At 36.6% G+C, this 24355-nt stretch overlaps 1 protein-coding gene across 1 annotated transcript in view; it reads right to left on the bottom strand.

Moving 5' to 3' along the window:
* Positions 1–205: 205 nt before the first annotated feature.
* Fam199x (family with sequence similarity 199, X-linked) overlaps positions 206–24355 on the bottom strand; it is a 30860-nt gene continuing 6710 nt past the window's right edge. Inside the window, exons 2-6 of the mRNA XM_052171008.1 lie at positions 18230–18449; positions 10476–10625; positions 9958–10119; positions 8336–8608; positions 206–7055 (exon numbers count right to left, since the gene is read on the bottom strand). Coding sequence (XP_052026968.1) covers positions 6885–7055; positions 8336–8608; positions 9958–10119; positions 10476–10625; positions 18230–18449 — 976 coding nt within the window. The 3' untranslated portion in view covers positions 206–6884. The remainder of the gene's footprint in view (positions 7056–8335; positions 8609–9957; positions 10120–10475; positions 10626–18229; positions 18450–24355) is intronic.

Below are 24355 nucleotides of genomic sequence, written 5' to 3'. Positions count from 1 at the left end.
CTACCCAAGTGCTGGGATTAAAGAAACCACTATGCCCAGCATTGTGGAACATTTTAGATCCCGTGCTTTCCAAAACAAAAAGCCACATGTGGCTATTGGGCTCTTGAAATAATTTTCAGTTCATTTGCAGTCACATATGTCTGGTGCCTACCATAAGGACAATACAGCTATGCTTATCTTAAAAAAGAGACAACACACACATGCATGTTTTACTTAGTATCTAACTCACATTTATTAAAAATGAAAGGTTACAGACAGCAAGAATAAGACTGCCTTCTCCATTAAACAATCTTAATTAATCTATCATTGACTAATAAATGAACATATTTACTCACATAAAACATTTTGAGAATAATCCTGCCAATCTGTGAAACTAAAATAAAAACAGGCTAAGATTTTTTTCCCCAAAGAAGAAAAGAATCACAGATGTCTGTTTAGGGGCAAGAAATAACATTGTTGACCAAAAAAACCCAAACCCCAAGAAAAACAGAAAGCAAAAAAAAACCTCCTACATACACAAAATCCAGAATGGCACCTGAATCTATACATACAACTGATCATAGACATTTCATTTCTGGAAATTTAACTTTAAAAGATTCTACAGCAGAATCTTTTAAGCAAAATAGACCACTTTTGTCAACAAAAATTTGACCTAATTTTCACTTACTAGTAACTTTCACTTACTGTGTGAATGATAATCTCTCTAGAAATCTGATCTCTTCGGAAAAAAGTTTTGCTCATGACTTTTGGGAAAGTGAGACCCCTACAAAACAAGTTTATAGAGTCTAATCAAACTGTGAACCAAAGAAAATGGCAATTCTCTGTTAGTAGTAAATATTCTGGGATGGAACTTTGAAAGGAGCTGATTCAGAGTAAAAAGTTATAAGCAGCAGTGAAAGAGATATACTTAGGATAGTATGAGTACCAAAATTCTTAATAACCAAAATGACTCTTTAATTCTGATACTAGGTTCAAAAAGCAGCTCCATCACATAGCCAGCTTCAGTTACAACCACACAAACTCATTTAGATATACCTGCTGAAATATTTTCATGTGCAAGAAGGAACTCAAAAGAGAAACCAATTGTATTATAACTATTTTTATCCCCTCACAGAGCTTCAAGAAAAAAAAAAGCCAGGTTTTATATACACTGTACTAAGTACAGAATGTCCAGAAGACTGTCGTATGTACAAAAGTGCATTAATTCAGCATACATTTAGCAGGAATATAGGAAAAAAGTCCTGGTTGACAATCTGATACTTTACAGTATTTAAGACTACTTGTAGATTCTCCAAACCAGTCAACTTCCTACTTGCTTTGGTTATATTGATTCTACAGAACTACTTTTTGAAAAGAAGGGGAGTGGAAAGTCCCATAATTTGCAACTCTTAACCATCTATGAGGTGTTTTATGTATATTTATGATTATTATTAACTTCTTTTGGTAACAGTCCTATTAAATTGCCAACACAAAGACTTATGTATTATTTTTAATATAAACAGGAAATTAAATTCACCCACTGTAGGAAGAGACACTATCAGCCCCATTTTCCAAAAGCCTTGAAATGTCAATGTAAACAAACACAAGAGATCAGCTTCAATTTAAGAACTAGCAACTTCACAGAACAAGTCATGGCTGTCCTTCTAAACAATTCAGCCAACTTAAGTGTGTACCTGTCATCTGTACACAGTAATCCCACATTTATATTGACATTGTCAAAACAGATATTCATTAATTACGTAATTCTTCCCTTTTCTATTCCATCCATCACTACAAAAAAAGAACACAGATTTCCACACATCCCATTCACCACAAAGATGTAATAGAAAAAACCTGACAATAAAGAAAAATTACTACATATTGAGATCAGAAAAGATCACACTGGTTTTTCTGAGTTTGGCATGAATGTCAAATTAAAATGCAATTTGCCATTGTCTGGTTTAGGCTAAAACATCAATAACTCAATTCAAAACATATTCGGGCAGTGAGCCACAAACAAATTATAGAATTTAAGAAATGTAATTGTAGTGAGCCAGCTTGGGTCTTGAGCTATGCCACGCAGCTTCCTTAGCCAGTTATAGGAACTGCCAGAGTTCCTTCTAAGTCTCATAGAGAACATAAATTATTTTATTTTATTTTATTTTTCAGAGACCAAATTCAAGTATTTTAAGGACTATCTTCCAAATTATATACTGACAGAAATGCCTAGCTCAAAATGCCTCAAAGGCTTCTTACTTAATAATATTAAAATCTGAGATAAAATTTATCTCACATTATCAAGCTTAAATCTACTGCAAAGCTATCATTAGATTTTTGCTCAATTATTTATTTCCTAATAATCTCTTTAAAGATGGAATTTATCTCTAATTTAAATAAGATGAATGCCAGTGCATTCAACATCAACACTATTATTGAACACAAATGAACTATACTATCAGCAACTCAAACTAACTTTACCTTCCATCAATTCCCAAGAAGAGTTCTTGAAGACAATGCTAAGAGTCAATTTGTTAAAGCAAGGAGAATAGGATGCCCCAACAATTACACAAATGAATCTAAAGAGTCTTTAAAGTTAACAGAAGAAGCTCCTTCCTATATAATCTTGGCTCTTCAATTGTTTTTGTACAGACCCTAAAAATTTTCTTTTCTGATAAAACTCACCTAGTTTAAACAGATATATTCCCCAGGCACATCTGGGTCCCAAACATCAGGGAAGCTAAGGAGAAAGATCACAAGTTCCAGACCAGCCTGGGCAACAACACACGTGCAAGGCTAGCCTAGAATGTATAGGGAGACCCTGTTTCAAAAAGAAAAAGGAAATAAAAGAGTGTCCTAGTCTCAGATTTTTTTCAGTGGGAAAAAATATATTAAGCAAAATTTTATGTAAATGCAAGGCCCTTCATTAATCTGGTGGACCAGAACTAGTTTTAAGCAAATGAGTCTAAGATCTGAAGGTTTTTATTTTGTTTTATACTCTATTACTACTGATTGTTAAGTTTTACTAATATCCAAACACCATGAGCATTATATGAACCAAATTATACCAATCTGATTATCTGATTTTAAGGCACATGAGGCTACGGAGAAGCCATGAACAAAAAGGCTGAGAACCCAAAACCAAAAGACTGCTATAGAGTTTATGTTGTAACATTTTTGGCTTAAATATGAAGATATATAATAAATTTTACAATGTTTAAAGCTCATCAGAATCTGGATATCTTTATACAATAGTTTCATATAATTTGTTTTTCCTTTTTGAGGGAATTTACCACTTTTTAAAAGCTAGAAAAAATGAGACATCTACCCATACGATAGGTCATTTTTTATAAATCAGTTTCTGGGACTTAATTTAGAAATGTCTAACTTACCCAAACAATGGAGGAAGTCAACTAAACTCTCACTACCAAAGAATGAAGAAAAAGTGTCGTTTTACTTTAAGTTCTTGGTAAGATAGAATGAACTAGCCCTTTACAACTTACTACATTCTAAAACAACACCTTCCTTTAATTGTTTGCAAAAACTGTATAAAAATACATGGCATTTTGCTTAATTCATTGTTCACACTTTAAAAAGCTGTAGTGAGGACTGACATACTCTTACAAGATCTCTAATAAAAAGTCTCTGGATAAATCTATAAAGAGGAGACTTATTCACTCCACTGTCAGTTGTGGCCAGAAGATAACCAACACTGGAACAAAATCTGGACTTTCATTCTTTCATTTATTTATCCACACATATTTATAATGTACTGCAGTCATATACACTCACTATTTTTGCTCCCCTTTCACCAGAGTTTCATGTGTTGCATTTTATCAAATTTAGATTCCACTTGTAAAAAAATGCAATGTTTGTGTTTCTGAATCTGGCTTGATTTGCTTAACATGATCTCTGTCTAGTTCCATCTCTTTTCTTGCAAGTGACATAATTCCAGTCTTCATTATGGCTGAATACAACTCTGCTTTGTATATATGTTACATTTTCTTTATCTATCCATCTGCTGATGGGCATCCATTTATTGGCTATTGGGAATAATAGTACAATAGACATGGAAGTACACACACAAATCCCTGTCATATGCTCAGTTTGTTTACTTTCAGCATATATCAAAGGATAGTATAGCTCTATCATGAGATCTGATTTCCCATACTGATTTCCACTGCTATAGACAGTTTCTACCATCACTAGCAGTATATACAGATTCCTTCCTATCTTCTCTTCTCACCAGTATTTGCTTTTGGTTTTCTTGATAGCCATTGTTACTGGAGTAGGATAGATTCAACACTTTTGAGTTGGGTTTCCCTGATTTTCCTTTTAATTAACTGATTAAGTAGATTTTCCACTGAAAAGGGGGAAAAGATGCTGACTTGAAGTTGTTTTAAATATACCTCGTAGAGATACCAGATTTAATAAATTACTACCTATTTCAACAATTCTTCCTGAATTATCTACACAAAACATCCTAACAGATAACAGAGCACAGATAACAAAGACACGATGAGACTTTTGCCCTTTTGCGATAGTTTGTTTTAGAGGGAAGGAGAAAGATTTTAATCTCTCTTTTTCTCTCTCTTAGATCATAAACAACTCTAGGAGTCCCATGTTTCTTTTTTTTACTTTTAAATGAAAGAAGTATTTTCAATCTCCACCAAATCGACACTTTACATTCCAGTTCTAACACAGAGCGAATCTGGACTTACACAAATTTTCATGACGTACTTCTATAAATACTCAAACCTTTATAGACATTTAAAATTAGCCCATGGCACTTTGGTAAACTTATTTAATAGTGACTTAAGTTAAATCTAAGTTAAGAAGACTACATGATTTTTGGGAGAATAGAGACAGACATTAGTCTTAAATTATATCCTGAACTGGTTTTGGATTTTCTTTTACTGAGCATCAACAAATAAACAGCTTGCAAGTGGGTGATGGATAAATGTTGCCCTGGATCTCAATGTGGTCCACCTTCCTTAGAGAATAGGAAGAACGTGTGGATTATTTCCTCTGTGGAAGTTTGTTATGACTAAGGGAAGACAGCTTAGATGTATTCGCTTCTCTTCTTTTTTTCTATTTCTGTACTTAGAAGGGAAAACTGAGTACATTCTTTATTAAGTATTCTAGGATCTGACCCCAAATCTCTTTGGTCCCTGTAAACTAAGATGGAGTACCAAAGGAGGTAGGAGGAAAGTCAGAAATACTACTTTAACTGAAAGCACACATATTCATGCCTTTATCTTCGTAGCACTTTAAATTCTGATCTTAGGCATTCAAAAGTTACAGCCAGACCATGGACCTCAGCAATGGTGCAAGGTACTAATTTTTACCCTCAGTTTCAGTTCTTCAGCCTTCAAAGAAACAAAATCAAATTTAAAAATTTTAAATGCATACCAAATTTTGGTAGCACTATGTAGCCCAGGCCTACTGTGAACTTATAAATCCTCACCTCAGCCTCCTGAACGCTAGGGTTAAAGGTGTGTGTCAACATACCAGGATTAAATCTTCACTTTTTAATTCAGTAAAATTTAAGCCTTTATAGCAACTAAAAATTAAGAATTTTAAGTTAATCTTTTTGAAGAACTAAAGTTAAATGATGTTAGCATCTGAACTCTGTAGCCTTTTCAAAAGATTACAGTTTGCTTTCTAAATGCAAGAGTAAAAGTGAAAATCATGAAAGTCAGAAAAGTTGATTGTCAGTAGTCTCAGTTTTTAATCTTCTCTAGCCCATGTCAATGCTCAAAGACACATAGAAGAAAGAGAATCAGGCTATTTCTAAGTTCATGATAATGAGTTCTTTGAAAACATGATTAACGAAACCCCATGATTTCACATTTAGACTTAAAAGAGTCCTACTAGGCACCAACAAAGGTGTTTTCTACAGCATACTGCTTTATATACCCATAGCAGTCTCTAAAGTTTGTTGAACTCCAAGTGCTCTGTCAGTTAATTCAAAACATAAACCTGTCCACATGTCAAACATGTGAAATTGGAGATGTACTACATTAAAATATTTTGATGGAGAGAAACAGATAAATGTTCTAATTTGGAGATTATCTGACAGCCTAAACTTTAAGGATGTAATGGGAAATTTTGATTGGTATCATTGCCTAACTGGAATCTCCACGCGAAACTTAATACAACATTAAGTCTAAAATTTCACTAATATAGCATTATTTTTCTCAGTAGTTATCACTTGCGGAAATGATTCTCACTTGACATAATGTAGAGAAAACCAAAAAAAAACCCCACATCTAATTGGAAAAGATTAGGGCCCGTTTTTAATACCTTTGCATTAATAATTAATGAAAATCAAAGTAAACCTAATAAAGGCACTATTGTAAACAGCAATGCATACCTTATGTGCACCCTCACCTGAAAAAAGATTTGCCCCTAGGAAGTAAGAATTAAACAATGGCCCTTTAAAAAAACTAAACTAAAAAAAAATTTTTTTATTATGAAGAGAACTGAATTACAGACCCTAAATATATACTGACAAAATAAAACAGTTGACATCAGTACTTTGAAATTTCCCCAACTATAAATGCAGTAGTCTTTGAAAAGCCTACTTAATCATCATAAAGTTAAAGTAGTTAAGACATTTACCAGTGGTCCTTAAATGAGAATGTGCATGAGAAGAATCTGGCATTAGTTAAAACACAGTGCTGCTCCAAATCCACACTGCCCGGTCTGGAATGTGGCCCAAACACAATTCTAAGGTCTTTTCAGGTGATGCTGAAAGCTGCAGGTGTTGGGGCTAGTCTCTGAGAACCACTGGCCTAAATTATTAATGGTACATCAGCACAACCCTAACCAAAATTTTGGTCAAGATGCATGTAAACTAATGAGAGAGAATAATGCTTCGAAAGAACACTGATCGATTCACCCTATTACATTAAAACATCAACATCTGCTTCATGGTCTTCCTCAGTCACTTTCAAGGAAAGCACCTCTTCATTGAGGAAGAGCCCACTGAGCCTCTCCTTCCGTGCCTGCCTCTGCTCCTTCAGCTGCCTCTTGCGGAAGGCCTTCTGCTGTAGCTTTCGCTGCTTGGATCGCTTCTGTTAAAGAGAGAGAGAAAATGTCAGTAAAGTTTAGATATTGCTATATACAGGCCAGGGTTGGTGGATCTAATTCCAAATGTTAAGTTGTTCAAATTTCTCTACAGAGTGATTCTTATACTAATAAGTAAGCCATTGGCTTAGATGTTTTTAAAAAAAATCTGTAAGATTCTATTTTTATGGCATTTCACTGGCTAGGAAGGGCTGATAATCATTTGGGCTAGCTATGGATAACAAGATACTCTGAAAATTTGTATTTTTAAATCAAATTAGGGTGTACTGGTATCAACACAACAAATTAAAATACTAGGACACAAAACTGAATCTAAAATGCAGAAAACATTGCTTAAATTCCTAATGCTTATGCTTTTAAGGTACATTTTCCCCAGAGGACTAAAAAGTTTCCAGTGGCTGTGAAAGAAACATGCCTTCGTAATAATTAGGCAAATGCTATCTTAAAAGCCTGTCAGGAACCCAGTGGCTATTCAATCCTCATCACTGGTAAACAAAAACCAAAAGACAACTGCCACATAGCCAGTGAAATTCCTTGGCAACAAATAAAAATGTGTTTGTTTCTCCCACTTTGACAAAAACAACACAAAACAAATGAAGCAAAATGGGGAAGGAATCATTGTTCATCTTTTGATCACTAATGGGTTCCCAAAGACATTTTCCTTTCATCTTTAAATTGCTCTAGTCTGTGCCATTGCAAGGTACCATACATATTCCCATGGTAAGCCACATAACCATTCCATGTACACTTCAACTTTCGTTTTAAAGTGCTCAACAATAAGTTTCAACTATGGAAGAAGAGAACAGATTATGGAAAGCCTTATAGTTTTTGATTAGTCAAGGAAAAGTTAAGGTTGTAACATCAAGAAAACACTAAACACACAGGCATACACACACACACACACACACACACACACACACACACACACACACACACAAACCAAAGACCTACACAACAGTTTTTTTAAGGGTCTAACAGACATCAGCAACATAGTGAGATTTGCTTAGTAGTGAGTTGCAATCTTATTTCCAATATTTCTTAATGAAAATGAACATAAAAAGCAGAGAACATTGAAGGTGACATGGTTGTGGGTTAAGAGTATTTGAAAGCCCTTTGCTCAACAGCACAGCATTCTACCTGTTCAATCAAAACCAAAACCCACAGGCATCTAGACAGTGGGACAACTTTTAGTTTCCAAGAAGGTTAAGCAAAGGAGTAATAATGTTAATATGGAAAGGTAAAGTTTTGCATTAATTAGACATTTTACTTTTGAATCCCGAATCCGCTCTGCTGCACTTGCAGATAGGTTGCTGTCACTGTGTGCTCGACTCATGTTGGCACTGGAGTTTGAAGCAGAATTTCCAACACTGGACCCACTGCTGCTTGCAGAACTGACCATGCTGGCACTGCTGCTGCTGGCGCTGGCACTGGCGCTGGCACCGCTCACTCCACTGGTGCTTGCACAGCTAAAGTTGCTTCTCTTCCAGGCCTCCCTTGTAGGCCGCTGACGGAGGCTATGCTCCTTGATATAGTTTCTGACCTTGGGACACACAGACAAGCACTGGTGAGTATTGCACCTTGATATCCTACCCTTGAGATGCTGGAGCACATGTCCAAAGCGCTTTAAATGCATAAAAAAGGTGGAATTAAAGGTCATAAGAAATATCTAAATTTAGAAATAAATACCAAGTCAGGTACATTAATTCTGCCCAGCTTGAGTTTAATATTAGATTCACGTCTAGTCTGGGCTACAGACTGAGACTATTTGAAAACAATACCCCAGAGATGAGCAGGGGAGGAACAGCATGAAGGAAAGGAATAGAAGGAAAGAAAGGATGAATTACAAAATCAGCAGTGTTCAAGCATAGACCTATATTTTAAAAATATAAAATATTATATAGCAAATGCTATGCTTTTCAGAATTTGAATTTTAAGAACACTGAAATGAAAACAACAAAAATAAAACAGATGTGATTAGATTTTCAATGGTTTCCACTAAAGATTTAAGTAATGAAGAATCTTTTCTGTCTCTGATGAGTGTGCATTTCCCCCTTAATTTTGGTGAGGGGTACAATGGTACCTGATTTTAAATGCAACACATCAACTTACCATACTAGAGAACACTAGCTGAAAGGTGGAAAAACATTACTGTTGTGAGAAATGAGAGAATTTTCACAAATGCTAAGCACAAGACACCAAAAAGAGAGATTTTAAAAACATTTCTGTTAGAGCATGTGCCCGAGCAAAGGTGTAGCGAACATGTTATTTGGAAGTGATCAAAACTGTACAGCTCAAAGCGCCTGCCCAGGCTCAGTTGTCCCACCAGTGCAGCTTTCATTGAGTACAACCTGGGGGATTCCTGCAGGATTTCATGCAGCCTCTAGCCTGGCCTTGAAGTTCCTAACTAGTCAAGGAATTTCTCATCCTTCCAGCTCTGTATCCCAAGTGCTAGGATTACAGATGTTTGTCACCACTCCAGGTCCTAATTAGTACCTTGAGTCTGACAATTCATCTGTTTTAAACTGAGCACTAATCTAGACCTTAGTCTAAGCAAGCCATTCTTTAAATGGTGAAATAAGTTTCAAGGTCTAGAGAACTAAAGGCAGAGTCTAGATCTTCACTGACCAGACAGGTATTACTATTTGAGACACACAAAACATCATTTTTTTTCTTGGCAGTACCAGGGGTTGAATTCAGGGCTCTCTGCACACACTACAGTGTACCATTGAGCTACAATTCTTAGCTCAGCATCATTTTCTTTGTAATGTTACATTTCACAGCAGTGATTCTGGCCTGGATAGCCTATGAATATACATGATTACATAAGCCTACACTTTATAAGATGGTGACATCTTCAGTAGATAAACAATCTATATTTACTTTACATACCTGTTTCAGTTTTTCATCTGTGAGACAGTTAAGTTCAATAATGAACTCACTGTCTGTAGGGGAGATCTGAGCAGAAGGATCAATGATTTTAATAATGTCAAGTTGCTCCCGGAGGCCCATCTCAGTACTGACTTTACGGCTCAGATACTCAATATATTCCACCTATGTGAAGAAGTACAACAAACAATGCCAGTGTTAAAACCTGACCTTTGCTATGTGAATTGTGACACGTTTTAGACATTAGAAGAACTGTTTTGCCCAAGGCTCCAATGAAGAACCATCTACTGTCTGAACAAGAAAGCTGATTGTTCCTTAGGATCATTACTAACATGTCATAATTTTACTTGTTTCCTAGAAAAAAAGGTTGAAACTCAATTTTAGACTTATTAAATAATTCACATAATTCAGTGGCTACAAAGAGGTAATAAAAGGGGCTTTACATCCTCTACATGTAAGTTCTTTTCCACATATACTTTTAATTTAAGAATGTCAACATCCAAGACTGTCACCATACTTACCTGCTCATCATTTGTCATTGCACTCCAAGCCAGCTCATCTAGATTCCGGTGCTTGTTTTTCTTTTTAGAAACCAGGCAAGGTGAACTTGGAATGCTGGGTATGACGTCAGAAAGCACATCGCTTCCACTGGCAATGTCACTGCCTGGTAACTTATAAAAGGAAGAAAGGCAACGATTAAGAAAATTAAACATGGAAAACTGCATTTTAAATATGGTAACACATATATCTTTATATCAATTAAAAGATACTTTAGCCAGGCATGGTTAGAGCACATGCCTGTAATACTCAGGAAGTAGAGCGAGGGCAACCAATAGTGTAAGGCAGCCATAGAACAAAATAATACTACGGCTCTAAATTAAAGACCTTAGTGATCATTGAAACTCAGATAAGCATTTTAGAAATTTTTAGTTATGATTCATGCTTTTTAGAAACAAAGGTATTCAGGTGTGTTGCAGGAAATATTAAAAAAGTAGAACCAGCTCATTCCTGCACTTGTGCCTTTGCCCTGGTGGCCTGGCTGGCCATGCACTGGCAGACAATGGCTGACCTGCTATTATCTCCTGGAGATTCTGACTCTGAACTCCACAGTCTCTTCACCCAGCTCTCTAGGTTCCCACTGGCAGATGGCTACCACAGCAATCATCCACAGCCTTTGTGAAGCACTTCAGGCAAACCCACGCTTGGCAGCCATACCTTTCTCTCTTGAACCCAGATGAGCTGCCACATGAAGGAAACCGCCAACACAAACTTAGTTCAGAAAGAATGGTAACTCAATCTCTGAGCGCAACAACTAAAACCTAATCTTGTAAGCCTTATAAAATCTGATTCCGCCAAGCCACATCTTACCCCTCTGCTGCCCTGGTTCCAAACAGGCCTAACTCTCTCCTGCTTCCTCTCTCACTGGGTTCTTTATTCATTAGGGGATTGGTTCACAAGAACAGGACCAGGCCCATTCACAACACAGGTAGGTGAAAATGCCAAGTAGTCAATTGAACATAAGCAGCTACATTAGCAGGTGTACAGCCCAATTAATTGTATTAGCGCCTATATATTAGGCCAGCAATTTCCCACTTTATAATTGACAGAGTATTCAGAATAAAAAATGCTTAAAAAGTCTTATCCTGTATTTTTCATAGACTGTATTCAATCTCTTTCTACCATCATCAGTAGCTGTGGCACATGGAGAGAATTAAATCAAACCTCTGTCATATTTTCTGCAAGATATAGCAGGATTCTGTGAGTAACCTCATTTCTGTAACAGCTGATGTGTTCAGATTGCACTTCTCGATATAAAGTGTGACAGCAGAATTACTCCCTCTTTACATCCTCTAAGCTTTCCTGCTCAACAACAGAGATGGTTTCTGAAAGTCTGACTAGTCAAAAATAACTTTCCAAAGAATAGGTGAATCACTTGTGTTAACTATAGTAGCACCAAAACGTTTGCTCAAAAGTTTAAATAGATATAGATTTTAACCCTCACAGTTGATAATGTTTAACCTCCAAGCACAATGATTTTGCTCTGTTAGTCATAACAATATGTTGCAGTCATGATTTACTTAATATTAGTTAATATTTGATAATGCTTAATATGAATTAATAATATCTCACAAAGATAAGGAAGCATTTCAAACTTCCTAACATATTTAAACATTCGATATCCATGGGAGCAGAATAACTATACTGTAACACAAGTAGGAAGTCTGGCTATAGAGATGGCTCAGCAACTTGCTCTTACAAGTGGATGGCTGGACAAAAACAACAGTAGCTACTCTACAAGTCAAGATCTTAATCTTTGGATGGAGTAGCATCTTAGCATTTGCAATGCTTTAATCATTAAAGGCATAAGTGATAAGTCAGGAAACACTTCTCTCTTGAAGAACATTTCATAGTATTTTCTCATTTGACATATAAAACCTTTCATCACCTACATAGCACCTTTGTGATTACATATATCCATAGTATTAGATGGGCTACAACTTATAAACCTGCTTATCTTGTTTACATTTGCTTGCTTGCTTGCTTATTTCTTTCTTTATTTGATCTGTTGGGGGGACAAGGTCTCACCATGTATTCCTGGCTGGTATGAAACTCACTGTCTAGAGCAGGCTGATCTTGAACTCACAGAGATCCACTTACCGACCTTTACATCCTAAGTACTGGGATTAAATACAAGGCGCCACCATGGCTAAGTCTTTCTAAGAGACCTATCTAACTCCGATAACCAAGCCTTACAGGCTGTGAAGCTTGTTTGTTCAACTGACTGGATAAGGAATCAAATAAAAGGCAAGCCCCTAGGTGCTCTTGTGAGAGAATTTCTTTGTTGGACCATTTAAAGTGGGAAGACCTACCCTAAATGTGGATGGCACTGCAGATACAAAAAAATTAAAATTAAAGCCAGAAGGAGGCTTTCTTTTTAACCCTCTGGACTTCACTTTTATTGGCAACTTTATTTGCTCTGTTGTGGCTGCTGCTCTGTTCCTTTGCTGATATTAGAAGCCACTTTTGAGCTTCCAACATGGGCTAAAGACTAGTGACTCTCCACAAAATCTCCAGACATACAGCACTAGATTGAAACTACTGAGACATCAGCTTCATGGGTTTTCAGCCTCTCCATTGTGAGATGACTACTACTGTAAGTAGTAGCTTACATGCTACATCATGTAAGCCAATCTAATAAGTCTCTATTTATTATGTATTTATTCTATCAGTTCTGTTCTTCCAGCAAACCCTAATACATAGATAGACACAAGAAAATTAGAGACCAGTGTCCTTTACAATTATGACTATAAATGTAAAATTCCTTAACAAAATACTCTAAAACTATACTCACAATCAACTTAAAGGTACTAAATTATTATCAAACATTAGGGCTTATTTCAGAAATATAAAGGTGAACATGAATATAAATATAAATATGAAAAGCAATCAATGTAATAGTATCAAGTCTATTAATAGATCAACCTTAATCATTCTATTAATAGAATGAAGAAATCATCTAACATTTCAATAAGCACAGAAAAAAAAACATTTGACAGAACCACTTTTGTGATAAAAGAATATACTAACTAAACTAGCAATAGAATGAAAATTCCTGTTTTATATATAGCATTTATTGAAAAAAAAGTCTACTTTTATCATTATATTAAATGGCAAAAGACTGAAAGTACTCTTCCTAAGAAGATAATCCTATGGGATTATAAGGGACCAATAAAATCCAAACGATCTTAATAAAGAGCAATAACACTGGTTCAGTGTTAAGATGCAAGCCTCAAATCTTAGCAATTGGGAGGCAGAAGTAGGCGGATCTAGTTCAAAGCCAGCCTTATCTACATAGTGAGTTCTAGGTCAGTCAGAACTACAAAGAGAGACCCTGTCTGGAAAACAGAACAGAGAGCAATAACATGAAAGAACACACACTTCCCAATTTCAAAACACAGTATGAAACCACAATTAAAACACTGACATTAAGGAAATAGAATTGTGAGTCCAAAAATAATCAATAAACAAACTTTGCAACACCATGCTATGAGAAACACAATGGAGTTTTTAGCAATTTATGCTAAATTTGAAAAGCCTGAAAATTGGGAATGAAAAGATGGCTCTTAACAGTTAGAACACTGGCTATTCTTCCAAAGGACTCAGGTTCAATTCCCAGCACCCACATGGCAGCTCACAACTGTCTATAATTCTACTTTCAGGGAATCTGATGCCCTTACACAGACAAAACACCAATATACATAAAATAAAATAAAAAACCTGAAAGTCAATAATCAGAGGAATGAATTTGTATAATAGAGTGCATTTACTGAAAAACTACTAACATTACACTCAATGGAAATGACTGAAAACTTTCTTCTCCAAGTAGGAAAAAAGGTAGAGGCAGGGGGGACCATATGCAAAAGAAAAAAAAATCAAAACCCATCAAAGAACGACTTATAAGAATTAAATCTAGCTGGGAGTGGTGGTGGCACACGCCTGTAATCCCAGCACTTGAGAGGTAGAGACAGGCAGATTTCTGAGTTCGAGTCCAGCCTGGTCTACAGAGTGAGTTCCAGGAAAGCCAGGGGTACACAGAGAAACCCTGTCTCGAAAAAAAAAAACCAAAAAAAACAAAACAAAACAAAAACAATAATAACTTGAATATCTAAAACTCTAAGAAGGAACAGGTAAACGGATAAAGCCAATTTTTAAAATACAGTATCACAAACACAGTAAAGAAAAACACATTCAAATGGTGCTGGTTCAATTGAAGGTCAGCATGTAGAAGAATGTGAATCAATCCATTCTTATCTCCTTGTACTAAGCTCAACTCCAAATGGATCAAGGACCTCCACATAAAACCTGACACACTGAAACTAATAGAAAAGAAACTGGGGAAGACCCTTGAGGACATGGGCACAAGGGAAAAGTTCCTGAATAGAACACCAATAGCTTATGCTTAGGGAAATGCAAATCAAAACAACCCTGAGATTTCACCTCACACCAGTCAGAATGGCTAAGGTCAAAAAATCAGGAGACAGTAGGTGTTGGCGAGGATGTGGAAAAAGAGGAACACCCCTCCACTGCTGGTGGGATTGCAAGAATGTGCAACCACTTTGGAAATCAGTCTGGCAGTTCCTTAGAAATCTGGGCATGACACTTCCGGAGGATCCTGCTATACCACTCCTGGGCATACACCCAGAGGATTCCCCAGCATGCAATAAGGATACATGCTCCACTATGTACATAGCAGCCTTATATGTAGTGGCCAGAAGCTGGAAAGAACCCAAGTGTCCCTCAATAGAAGAGCGGATGCAAAAAATGTGGTATACACACACAATGGAGTACTATTCAGCCATTAGAAACAATGAATTCATGAAATTCGTAGACAAATAGATGGAGCTGGAGAACATCATACTAAGTGAGGTAACCCAGTCTCAAAAGATCAATCATGGTATGCACTCACTGATAAGTGGATATTAGCATAGAAACTTTGAATACCCAAGACATAATCCACATATTAAATGATGTCCAAAAAGAATGGAGGAGTGGCCCCTGGTTCTGGAAAGAGTCAGTGCAACAGTATAGGGGAATACCAGAACAGAGAAGTGGGAAGGGGTAGATGGGGGAATAGGGGGAGGGAAGAGGGCTCATGGGACTTTTGGGGAGTGGGGAGCCAGAAAAGGGGAAATCATTTGAAATGTAAATAAAGAATATATCGAATAAAATAAAATAAAAGAAAAAGAAAAACACATTCATAGGACATGTCTACATTGAAAATCATTTACTGCACATAGTAGCAGAAGCCTGAAAGACTAGAACGGAGTCAGGAAAGTCCTGAGTTGAATGAAGGTCAGCCTGTGCTATGTGGAAAGATCCTGTCAAAATAAATCATTTTATCAAAGGGTATTATCAAATTAAAAGACACAATTAAGTGAAAAGACAATCTACAAAAGGAAAATTTAATAAATTGTATATTTAGTAAGAAAAATATAGAACAAGGATTTACAATTACTCAGACATCAATAAGAATGGGCAAAGGATTTAAATAGGTGTTTCTCTAAAGAAAGTGCATAAAAATGATATAAGTAATGAAAAGATGTCCAACATTAGTCATCAGAGAAATGTAAATCAAAACCAAATTATGACACCACCTTGCTATGAGGGCTGAAGTAAAAACCATGAACATCAAGTATCGACAAAGGAGAAACTGAAATCAGCTACAGAAAGGAATAAAGGACTTTTACATGCTACAATATGACTGAACACTGAAAACAGTGCAACAATAAAGAGGCCAGACACAAGAGCCATATATAATTATGTAAGCCCATTTATACACAAAGAAAGGTAAACTCAAAGTTGACAAAATAGCTCAGTCAAAAATGATAACTTAGGTTTGATCCTACAGATACACATACTTTTAACAAGTTGCATTCTGACTACCATGTGCACAGTATGATATGTGTGCCTGTGAAAAATAAACTTTTACCCGAAGCATATTTACATCACATTTCAGCACAGAAGCTGAAATAACACAAAAATAAAAATGGGGATGGTAAATTATATTTTTCTTCTGTAAAACCTCTTAAGTTAATGTAGCACTCTTTTTTCACTTGTTTTTTAATTAATTAGTTTACATCTCAAATACTATTCTCCCATTCCCCACCTCATAGAGTCCTTCCCCACATCCCCACTCTCCTCCTCTGAGAGAGTGAAGCTCTCCCCTGGGTATCCTCGCACCCCCGACCCTGGCACATCAAGTCTCTGCAGGATTAGGTGTATCCTCTCCTAGAACACTTGACAGCACAGATTTACACAAAACTGAAGTCAACTGAAAAATGTTATGATGGATGCAGCACTGAAGAATGAGATATTCCATTATCTGAAAAAAATTATACAGGTAAATATTGACTAAAATATAATGCCATTTGTAAATGAACATACACCTGTATCCGTAAAAGCACTTCATAGCAGTAGCCAGAGTGGGGCTGAGACTTCTATTTATATCATCCTGTTATTTGATAGTTTCATAAAAAAGTTTTAAATCAAATAAATACTATCTGAGCCCCTTTTGAAAATACAAGTTCACATATGTAGATCACTTTCAAAATAGCAAGGATTCAAGTTTATGTGTTGAATAAAACATATGGTCTATGCAAGATAAGCTTCTTTTAATGTTATTTTCTTCTACATTCACAAAATGGATGGCACAATGAAGTGACATTTTCTGATATACTATACTCACAATGCAGCCTTTTCAAACAAATTGCCCTGAAGATATTTTACATATTGTATATGCCACAGGAAGAAAAAAATTATTGTGAGGAGAAAAACATCTTTATAAAAAATATCAAATGACAAACTAGTGTACATTCCTGATAAGAACCAAAAATTACATAAGTATGGTAACCAAAAATTACATAACTATGGTAGAAATGGTTTATCATATTAGATACCTAACCTAATCCTGATTTGTATCTTCTAAGCACATGAATGCTAACAACTATGAAGTATGGAGTAAAAATTTCCATAGAAAATATTGATTACTTAGCACACGAAAATCTACAAAAGGATAAGTGTGGCATCAGAAGCCTAAAAGGCATATTAGCAAAAATATACAATGCAGAGTCTATCTACTTATTTCCTAACTGTATTATGCGTTAAAAAAAATATAAAACGAAAACTTTACTTCCTCAAGACTCCAAGATGGCATCAGTCATACGACCAAAAAATAAGGCCATGGATGTTAATCTGGAGAGCTGCCATGCTGAACAGTGATGCAGGATTTCATCCCCAACGTCATTGCTGACACATTTCAGAACTGTTATGAGCAGTTCTACACAAAGAATGTCAAGGGAACATCTTGACTGTGGTGCTAATGGCTTCCATATCTACATTCTGGCTGCCTTGAGCTAACAACACATATATGTATTTTACAAGGAACTCAAATACTGGTAACACAAGTGCCACTGAAAAGGAACCCGAAAAGAAGGCACTCTGCATGACTTCTTAACATGACTTCCAGCCTAGTTCCCAACCTTGAAGAATTCAGTTCAGACTGATTCTTCTCATAGCCTAACTGAAGAACCAGTGGCCAGTAAGAAGTGAGTGGTCTATGTAAAGAAAAAAGATTAAATACTCAAGATGTAGAAGTGAAAAATTTGAACAAGACTTTATAGCTTTACTTATATAATGATGTTAATAAGAAGCAGGGAAAACTTACCTGCCACTTTGACTTATATAACAGTGATGTTGATGGGTGGGGGGACCTTACCTGCCACTCAAATTCACTATCTGACCAATCCCAGTATGTGCTGATAGACGAGGAGACATCACTGCAGACACTTCCCTCAGGGAACAAGTCAAAAGAAGTGAAGTCTTGATCATCTAACAGGGAATAGCAGTCATCTTGATCTCCAACAGAAACTGATGAGAACAGCTCCTCACTACATTCTGAGCTTGCGACACTTGTACCACACGAAGTGAGGTTCCACCTTCAAAATCACCAGAGAAATCACAGAAGGAATCACAGAACTCACACAATTTAAAGACATCAACAGAACACACTTACTAGAAACAAAGGTCTTTTGCAGTATGAGGGCAGTGGGGTTATTTCTTAGAGCCTTTACTTAAAGAAATATACTAAGGGCTGAAGAGATGGCTCTATTACATGGCAATCCATACAGAAAATTTAACACATATAGAAAACTCTCAGTACATAGCAGTTATCACTATTACTAAAAATGAGGTGATCCATTTCAGGTCACATAAAAGGAATACAAAGTAGACATAAGTTCAAGTGCCTCTTAATTTCTCAAAATTAGTTACCTTATTTACTTTATATATCTCTACTGTAGTTGTTTCCCCATCTACTTGTCTCCCATTTCTCTCCAGAAAAGAGAAAGGTGCCTCTTAATTTAAATAATTCCTTCTTTTTCTGTGTGTGCCTCATGTGTGCAAGTTTCCACACATGGCAGAAGATGGTGGCAGACACCTGGAACTAGAGTTACAGGCCATTGTGAGCTACTGGAGCTAACTGACATGGGTCCTGGGAACTGAAGTCAGGTTCTCTGGAAGAGCAGCAAGTTCTCTTAAGCACTGACCCATTTCTCTGGCCAGTTAAATAACTTTTATCAATGTTAAATAAGCTCACTATAAAAAATGTAGGAATAAGAAATGAATGAAAGGCTGGAGAGATGGCTTAGCAGTTAAGAACACTGACTGCTCTTCCAGAGGTTCTGAGTTCAAATCCCAGCAATCAGATGGTGGCTCACAACCATCTATAATGCAATCTGTTGTCCTCTTCTGGCCTGCAGGCATATTTGCAAGCAGAACACAGTATACATAATAAATAAATCTAAAAAAAATGAGTGAAGAAGATTAACATATTATGTCCAATATCTGGTAATGACTACTAAGTAGCTTCTTGGTACTTTTCTGCATGTGTGCATAGATTTTAGTATCTGCTTTTCACTTATCACTCACTATATACTGAACATTTTAAGTAAAGATAAATATATTATCTGACATTTTTGGAGACTGGATATGTTTTAACATTTTAATTATTTCAAATTTTAGGAATATCTTTGTGTGTGTGTGTGTGTGCATGTGAGCATGTGTGTTGTGTGTGTGTGTTTGTGTGTATGTGTGTGTGTTTGGAGATGAAAGCTAAGTCTAAATATAAAACCAATTTGGATGGGACTGCTCTTGCAGTGGACCAGCTTCACTTGCCAACACCCACATGGCAGTTCATAGTCATGTGTAACTCCTTCCATCTTTCAGCCTTTGCAGGCACCAGGCATCAGACACACCCATGGTACACAGACATACATGAATGCAAAACAAAACACCCGCACACATAAAAATAGACTAATTTATTTTTACATGCTCCCTATACACATAACCTGAATGTCGCTCTATGAACTATATATTTATTATGTCTAGTGTGTGTACGTGTGTGTTTAAGTCACAGGACAACCTGTAGGAGTTGGTTCTCTCCTTCTCCCATGTGGGTCTCTGGGATAGAAGTCAAGTCTTCAGACTTGGCTGGTGGTAAGTGCCTTTATCTGTGGAGACATAGACAGTAGTAGTTTTTGTTTTTTTAAGACAGGGATTCTCTGTGTAGCTTTGGCTCTCCTGAAACTAATTCACAGACCAGGATGGCCTTGAATTTGGATATCTACCTGTTTCAGCTTCCAAGGGCTGAGATTAAAGGCATGAGCCACTACCACCCCACAGAATGGAAAGTATTTTTAATGCACCTGCCTTTTGCTATCTTATCACATGAAGTGAGAATGGAATTTTCCACATGAGGGATAATGATGGCGTTCAAAAAAGTTCTAAATTTTGGATTTTACATAAATTAAGTTCAACCTGTTTACTGTAAGAAAGCATTTCAATTTCATATAGTAGTCAATTGACTGACTACATCATGATTTAGCTACCATATTATCTCAATAATATATAGGCTGCTTTCGTTCTTTTTATAATACTTAGATGAGCTACCTCTCCCTCTCCCCCTCCCCTTCCCCCCCCCCTCTCTCTCTCTCTGTGTGTGTGTGTGTGTGTGTGTGTGTGTGTGTGTGTGTGTTTGGTAGTAGAACAAGCACTTGAACCTGGAGACTCACAGAAGCCAGAGAAAGATTCTATCACTGAGTTATACTCCTGTCTTTTTACACCTTTGTTTTAAGGATGGAATTCACTAAGTTGCACAGACTGGACAGAACTCCCACTATAGCTCTGGAAAATCTTAAGCTTGCAGTCTCCGCTTCACCACTAGTCCTGTGCCACTGGTCTAGCTAAAATTAGCCCTTTTGTTTGTAATTATTTAGCCTAAGATAAAGTCTCCTAGGATAGGCTGCTTGAAAGGTTATTCAAAGAGTATGACCAATTTTTAAGTTCCTGGTACACATTTAGTCAAACTGATTTCTGGGATGGGTATGATGACTCAGGGGTAAAGCAAGTGTGATGACCTGAGTTCGACATCCCTGGAACCCATATAAAGGTGGAAGGAGAGAGCTAACTCCCCCAAGGTTTCCTGTGACCTCCATGGCATCTCTGCCCCTCCCCCAGAGAGAGAGAGAAAGACAGAGAGAGAGAGAGAGAGAGAGAGAGAGAGAGAGAGAGAGAAAGAGAGAGAGAGAGAGAGAGAGAAACAGAGAGACACAGACAAAAATATACATCTACATATATATATATAGATAGATATATACATACACAGTAATAGTGAATAAATAAACTTTAAAAATAGTTTTTGTTTAATTTGTCTAAAAATGTGCATCTGGCCAGGTATGGAGCATCTGCTTCCCAAGTCTAGGTTTAAGGCATTGTGCTAATGCTTAATTACTATTTTGTGTGTATTTCAGACATTCAAGGATATATTATAACATTTTGTCACTAATATAAAGTTATAGGAGGGGTTTAAGGGGTAAGAGCATCTTGCAATATAGTGATCTATTTTCTTTTGTAAGTTTCCACTAGTTTTATATCATTGATCATTAAGATCCCACATAAACTCAGGTTGCCTTGACAGTAACATAGAAAACTAATCCTTAAAATAATAATTAGTATTTCTAATACTAATAAGCTTCTGGAATAATGACTTCCTGTAGAAAAGTCTATTATTAGGTTGTTCCTCATCTTTCATTAAATCCAGCTTTTCTCGAATTATATAACTTTGAACAATTCCTTATCTGTTTTGTACAGCCATCCTTAAATATAATAGCCCATGACTTACAAAATATAGGAAATAAAAACTGCATGGTATATTATCCTCTGAACTGAAGGTGAAGTATTTCAAAGCACTGAAAAATAAATGCTAATTTAGTTCCATAAATAAAAGAGCAGATGTCAATAAACTTTGATAAATATAGAACTCATCTAACAATTCTAGATCACTCTGCTGTTTGTTGTTTTTACTGTATGTGTATTTGAGGGGGAGGGGATGCATGCTTGCGCATGTGTGTTTATACCAGAATATTACCTGGTGTCATTTCTCAGGTTTCATCCACTTTTGTTTGGAGACAGCCTCTCACTGGCTAGAACTTACCAAATAGGCTAGGCTAGAGAGTCCGGGAATCTACATGGTCCTCTCCCTAGCACTGGGATTACAAGTGCATCCTGTGTTACCAATTCTGAGGACTGAATCCTGCCAGTTCTTTCTCAACTAAGCTTTTTTCCCCAGACCCTCGAACACTTTCTGATATTTACTTTTATCATATGGTTACTAGGTAGATAGTATCTTCATTAGAAAAATACATACTAGGGCTTGGGACATAGGTGCCTGGGGTGGCAATGTGAGCATCTGAGTTTTAGCTCCAGCACCCATGGAAGAAAGACTGACATAACTGTGAGGAAATATTTGCTCTGATGGGCAGGTGGGGACAGGAGGATCCTGTCTTGCTGGTCAGGTGGTGTAACCAGATCAGTGTGCTCTAGACTCAATGAGAGATCCTGTCTCAAAAAACAAAATAAGTTAGGGATTAGAGAGATAGCTTACAGAAGACCCAGGTTCAGTTCCCAGCACTCACATAGCAGCTCACAACCATCTGTAACTAAAGTTCCAGGGGTTCTGGCACTTTCTTCTGAGCATCATGAGTACTCCATATATGTACTACAGACATACATGTAGGTAAAAACACATACACAGAAAATAAATAAAAATTTTACCTCCATCAGAAAGATCTACAATCCTTTCCTTCGGAGGAGGGAAGGAGGAGGAGCCGGTAATAGATTAAGCCGGCGGCTCACTTGTCTGCTCTTGGGCAGGTTACATGCTGCCAAACTACAAAAGCCAGTTTTGGTTTATTTTTCTATTTATTTTTTGATAACAAGACACCTGAACAAGTGGTAAGTGGGGAGGAATCCCTCATTTCAGCTCTTCTCTAGGGTCTAACTAGTAACATGAGGAAATTCAGAGATTAAAACCCCATGAAGATGACTCAGCAGTCCAGAGGTAGCCTGTTTTTACAACACAGGTAAATGAAGGGTAGATTAGTGTGTGATGTGTGCCCAGACACAAAAGGGAACACTTACTCGCATTTGAATTACTGTGTAATCATCCCTGATATTGCTCAAGAAGGATTTATATCTCAATACAATTTGTGCTAAATTTTATAAAAATAAAATAACTTTATACAAACCTAGAAAAAAATTAAAAATAATTTAAAAATAAGGTGGGGAATAATTGAGAAAGACCCTTGACATGAATCCTTGTGTACACATAAACGTGTACACACTTACATGAACCAATACAGACTAATAATAGTGAACGACCCAGCAGAATTAATCAAATTACCAGGTATTACAATAAAGGTTCTAAATAGCAATCAGAAATTGTGTCCTGGGTGCAGCAAATTCCATGTGATTCCATAGTACTTTCTACCTTTATTCATTAGCCATTTAACAATTATTCTTAGTAACATCTAGGTGACAAATGCTATCTTCAGTGCTGGGAGAAGCTGCAACTAACATTTTTATTAGAATTGGCTTTCAGCTTGCAAAACTCCTGAGGAAACATGTCTGCCTCCCTGTGAAATAATGACATTCTTCACAAAAAGCCTGTCCCACTTAAGAACCTAACCAGTCAATCACTGACAAGAGTCAGGCATTTGTGTGCTTTTGCATTCTCTCGATGTTCCTTGGGTTTTCAGATTTGTGAGCATATAGTAAGGCTTGGATACTCTCAGATGCAGTTGCCTTTTTTTCTCAGCAGCAAGTGAACAGAATTCGCAGCTGAAACAAAAACTTGCAAAACAGAAAAATAGTACCTTTTCCAGTCAAAGATTTTTAAATTCTATGTACATATATCTAATTTATAAACACAATTATTATTTTTAACCAATGCAGAAAAAAATGGATAAAAATTTATCCATTTCTAGCATGTGATACCAAGTTCATCCTTTGGACTCAGTAATTCCCCTTCTAGGAATCTACTTCCTTCCTGAGATAGAAATTTTGAAACTAAAAGATGTATTAAAATTTGTACAAATAATATTATTTTTTAAAAGATAAAGCAAATGAAAGTAAATGTCCCAAAGCATTGACGACTAATAACCAATAGATGTCAATAATGGTATTTTCAAACCACTTATCAGAAATGAAATAGCTGGGCTGGGGAGGTGGCTCAATAGTTAAAACATTTGCAACACAAGCCCAAGGGGGCAGAATCTGAATCCCGGAACCCAGGAAACAGTTCATGTGAGCATCACTGCCCACCTGAACTCCAAAATTCTGAAAGCTGAGATGGGATCCCCAGGACAAGCTGGCTAATCAAAACTAGCTGAATGGGCAAATCCTGGCTTCAGCTGAGAGCTCCTGCCTGAATGAACAATGTGAGAAGCAAACAAAACAGCAACACCACACAAACAGGTCACACACATGAACAAGATCTTACACACAT

Source organism: Apodemus sylvaticus, chromosome X, assembly GCF_947179515.1.
Source record: "Apodemus sylvaticus chromosome X, mApoSyl1.1, whole genome shotgun sequence".
Lineage (NCBI taxonomy): Eukaryota > Metazoa > Chordata > Mammalia > Rodentia > Muridae > Apodemus > Apodemus sylvaticus.
The sequence above is the reverse complement of the archived record's forward strand: the minus strand, read 5'-3'. Positions and strand labels throughout refer to the sequence as shown.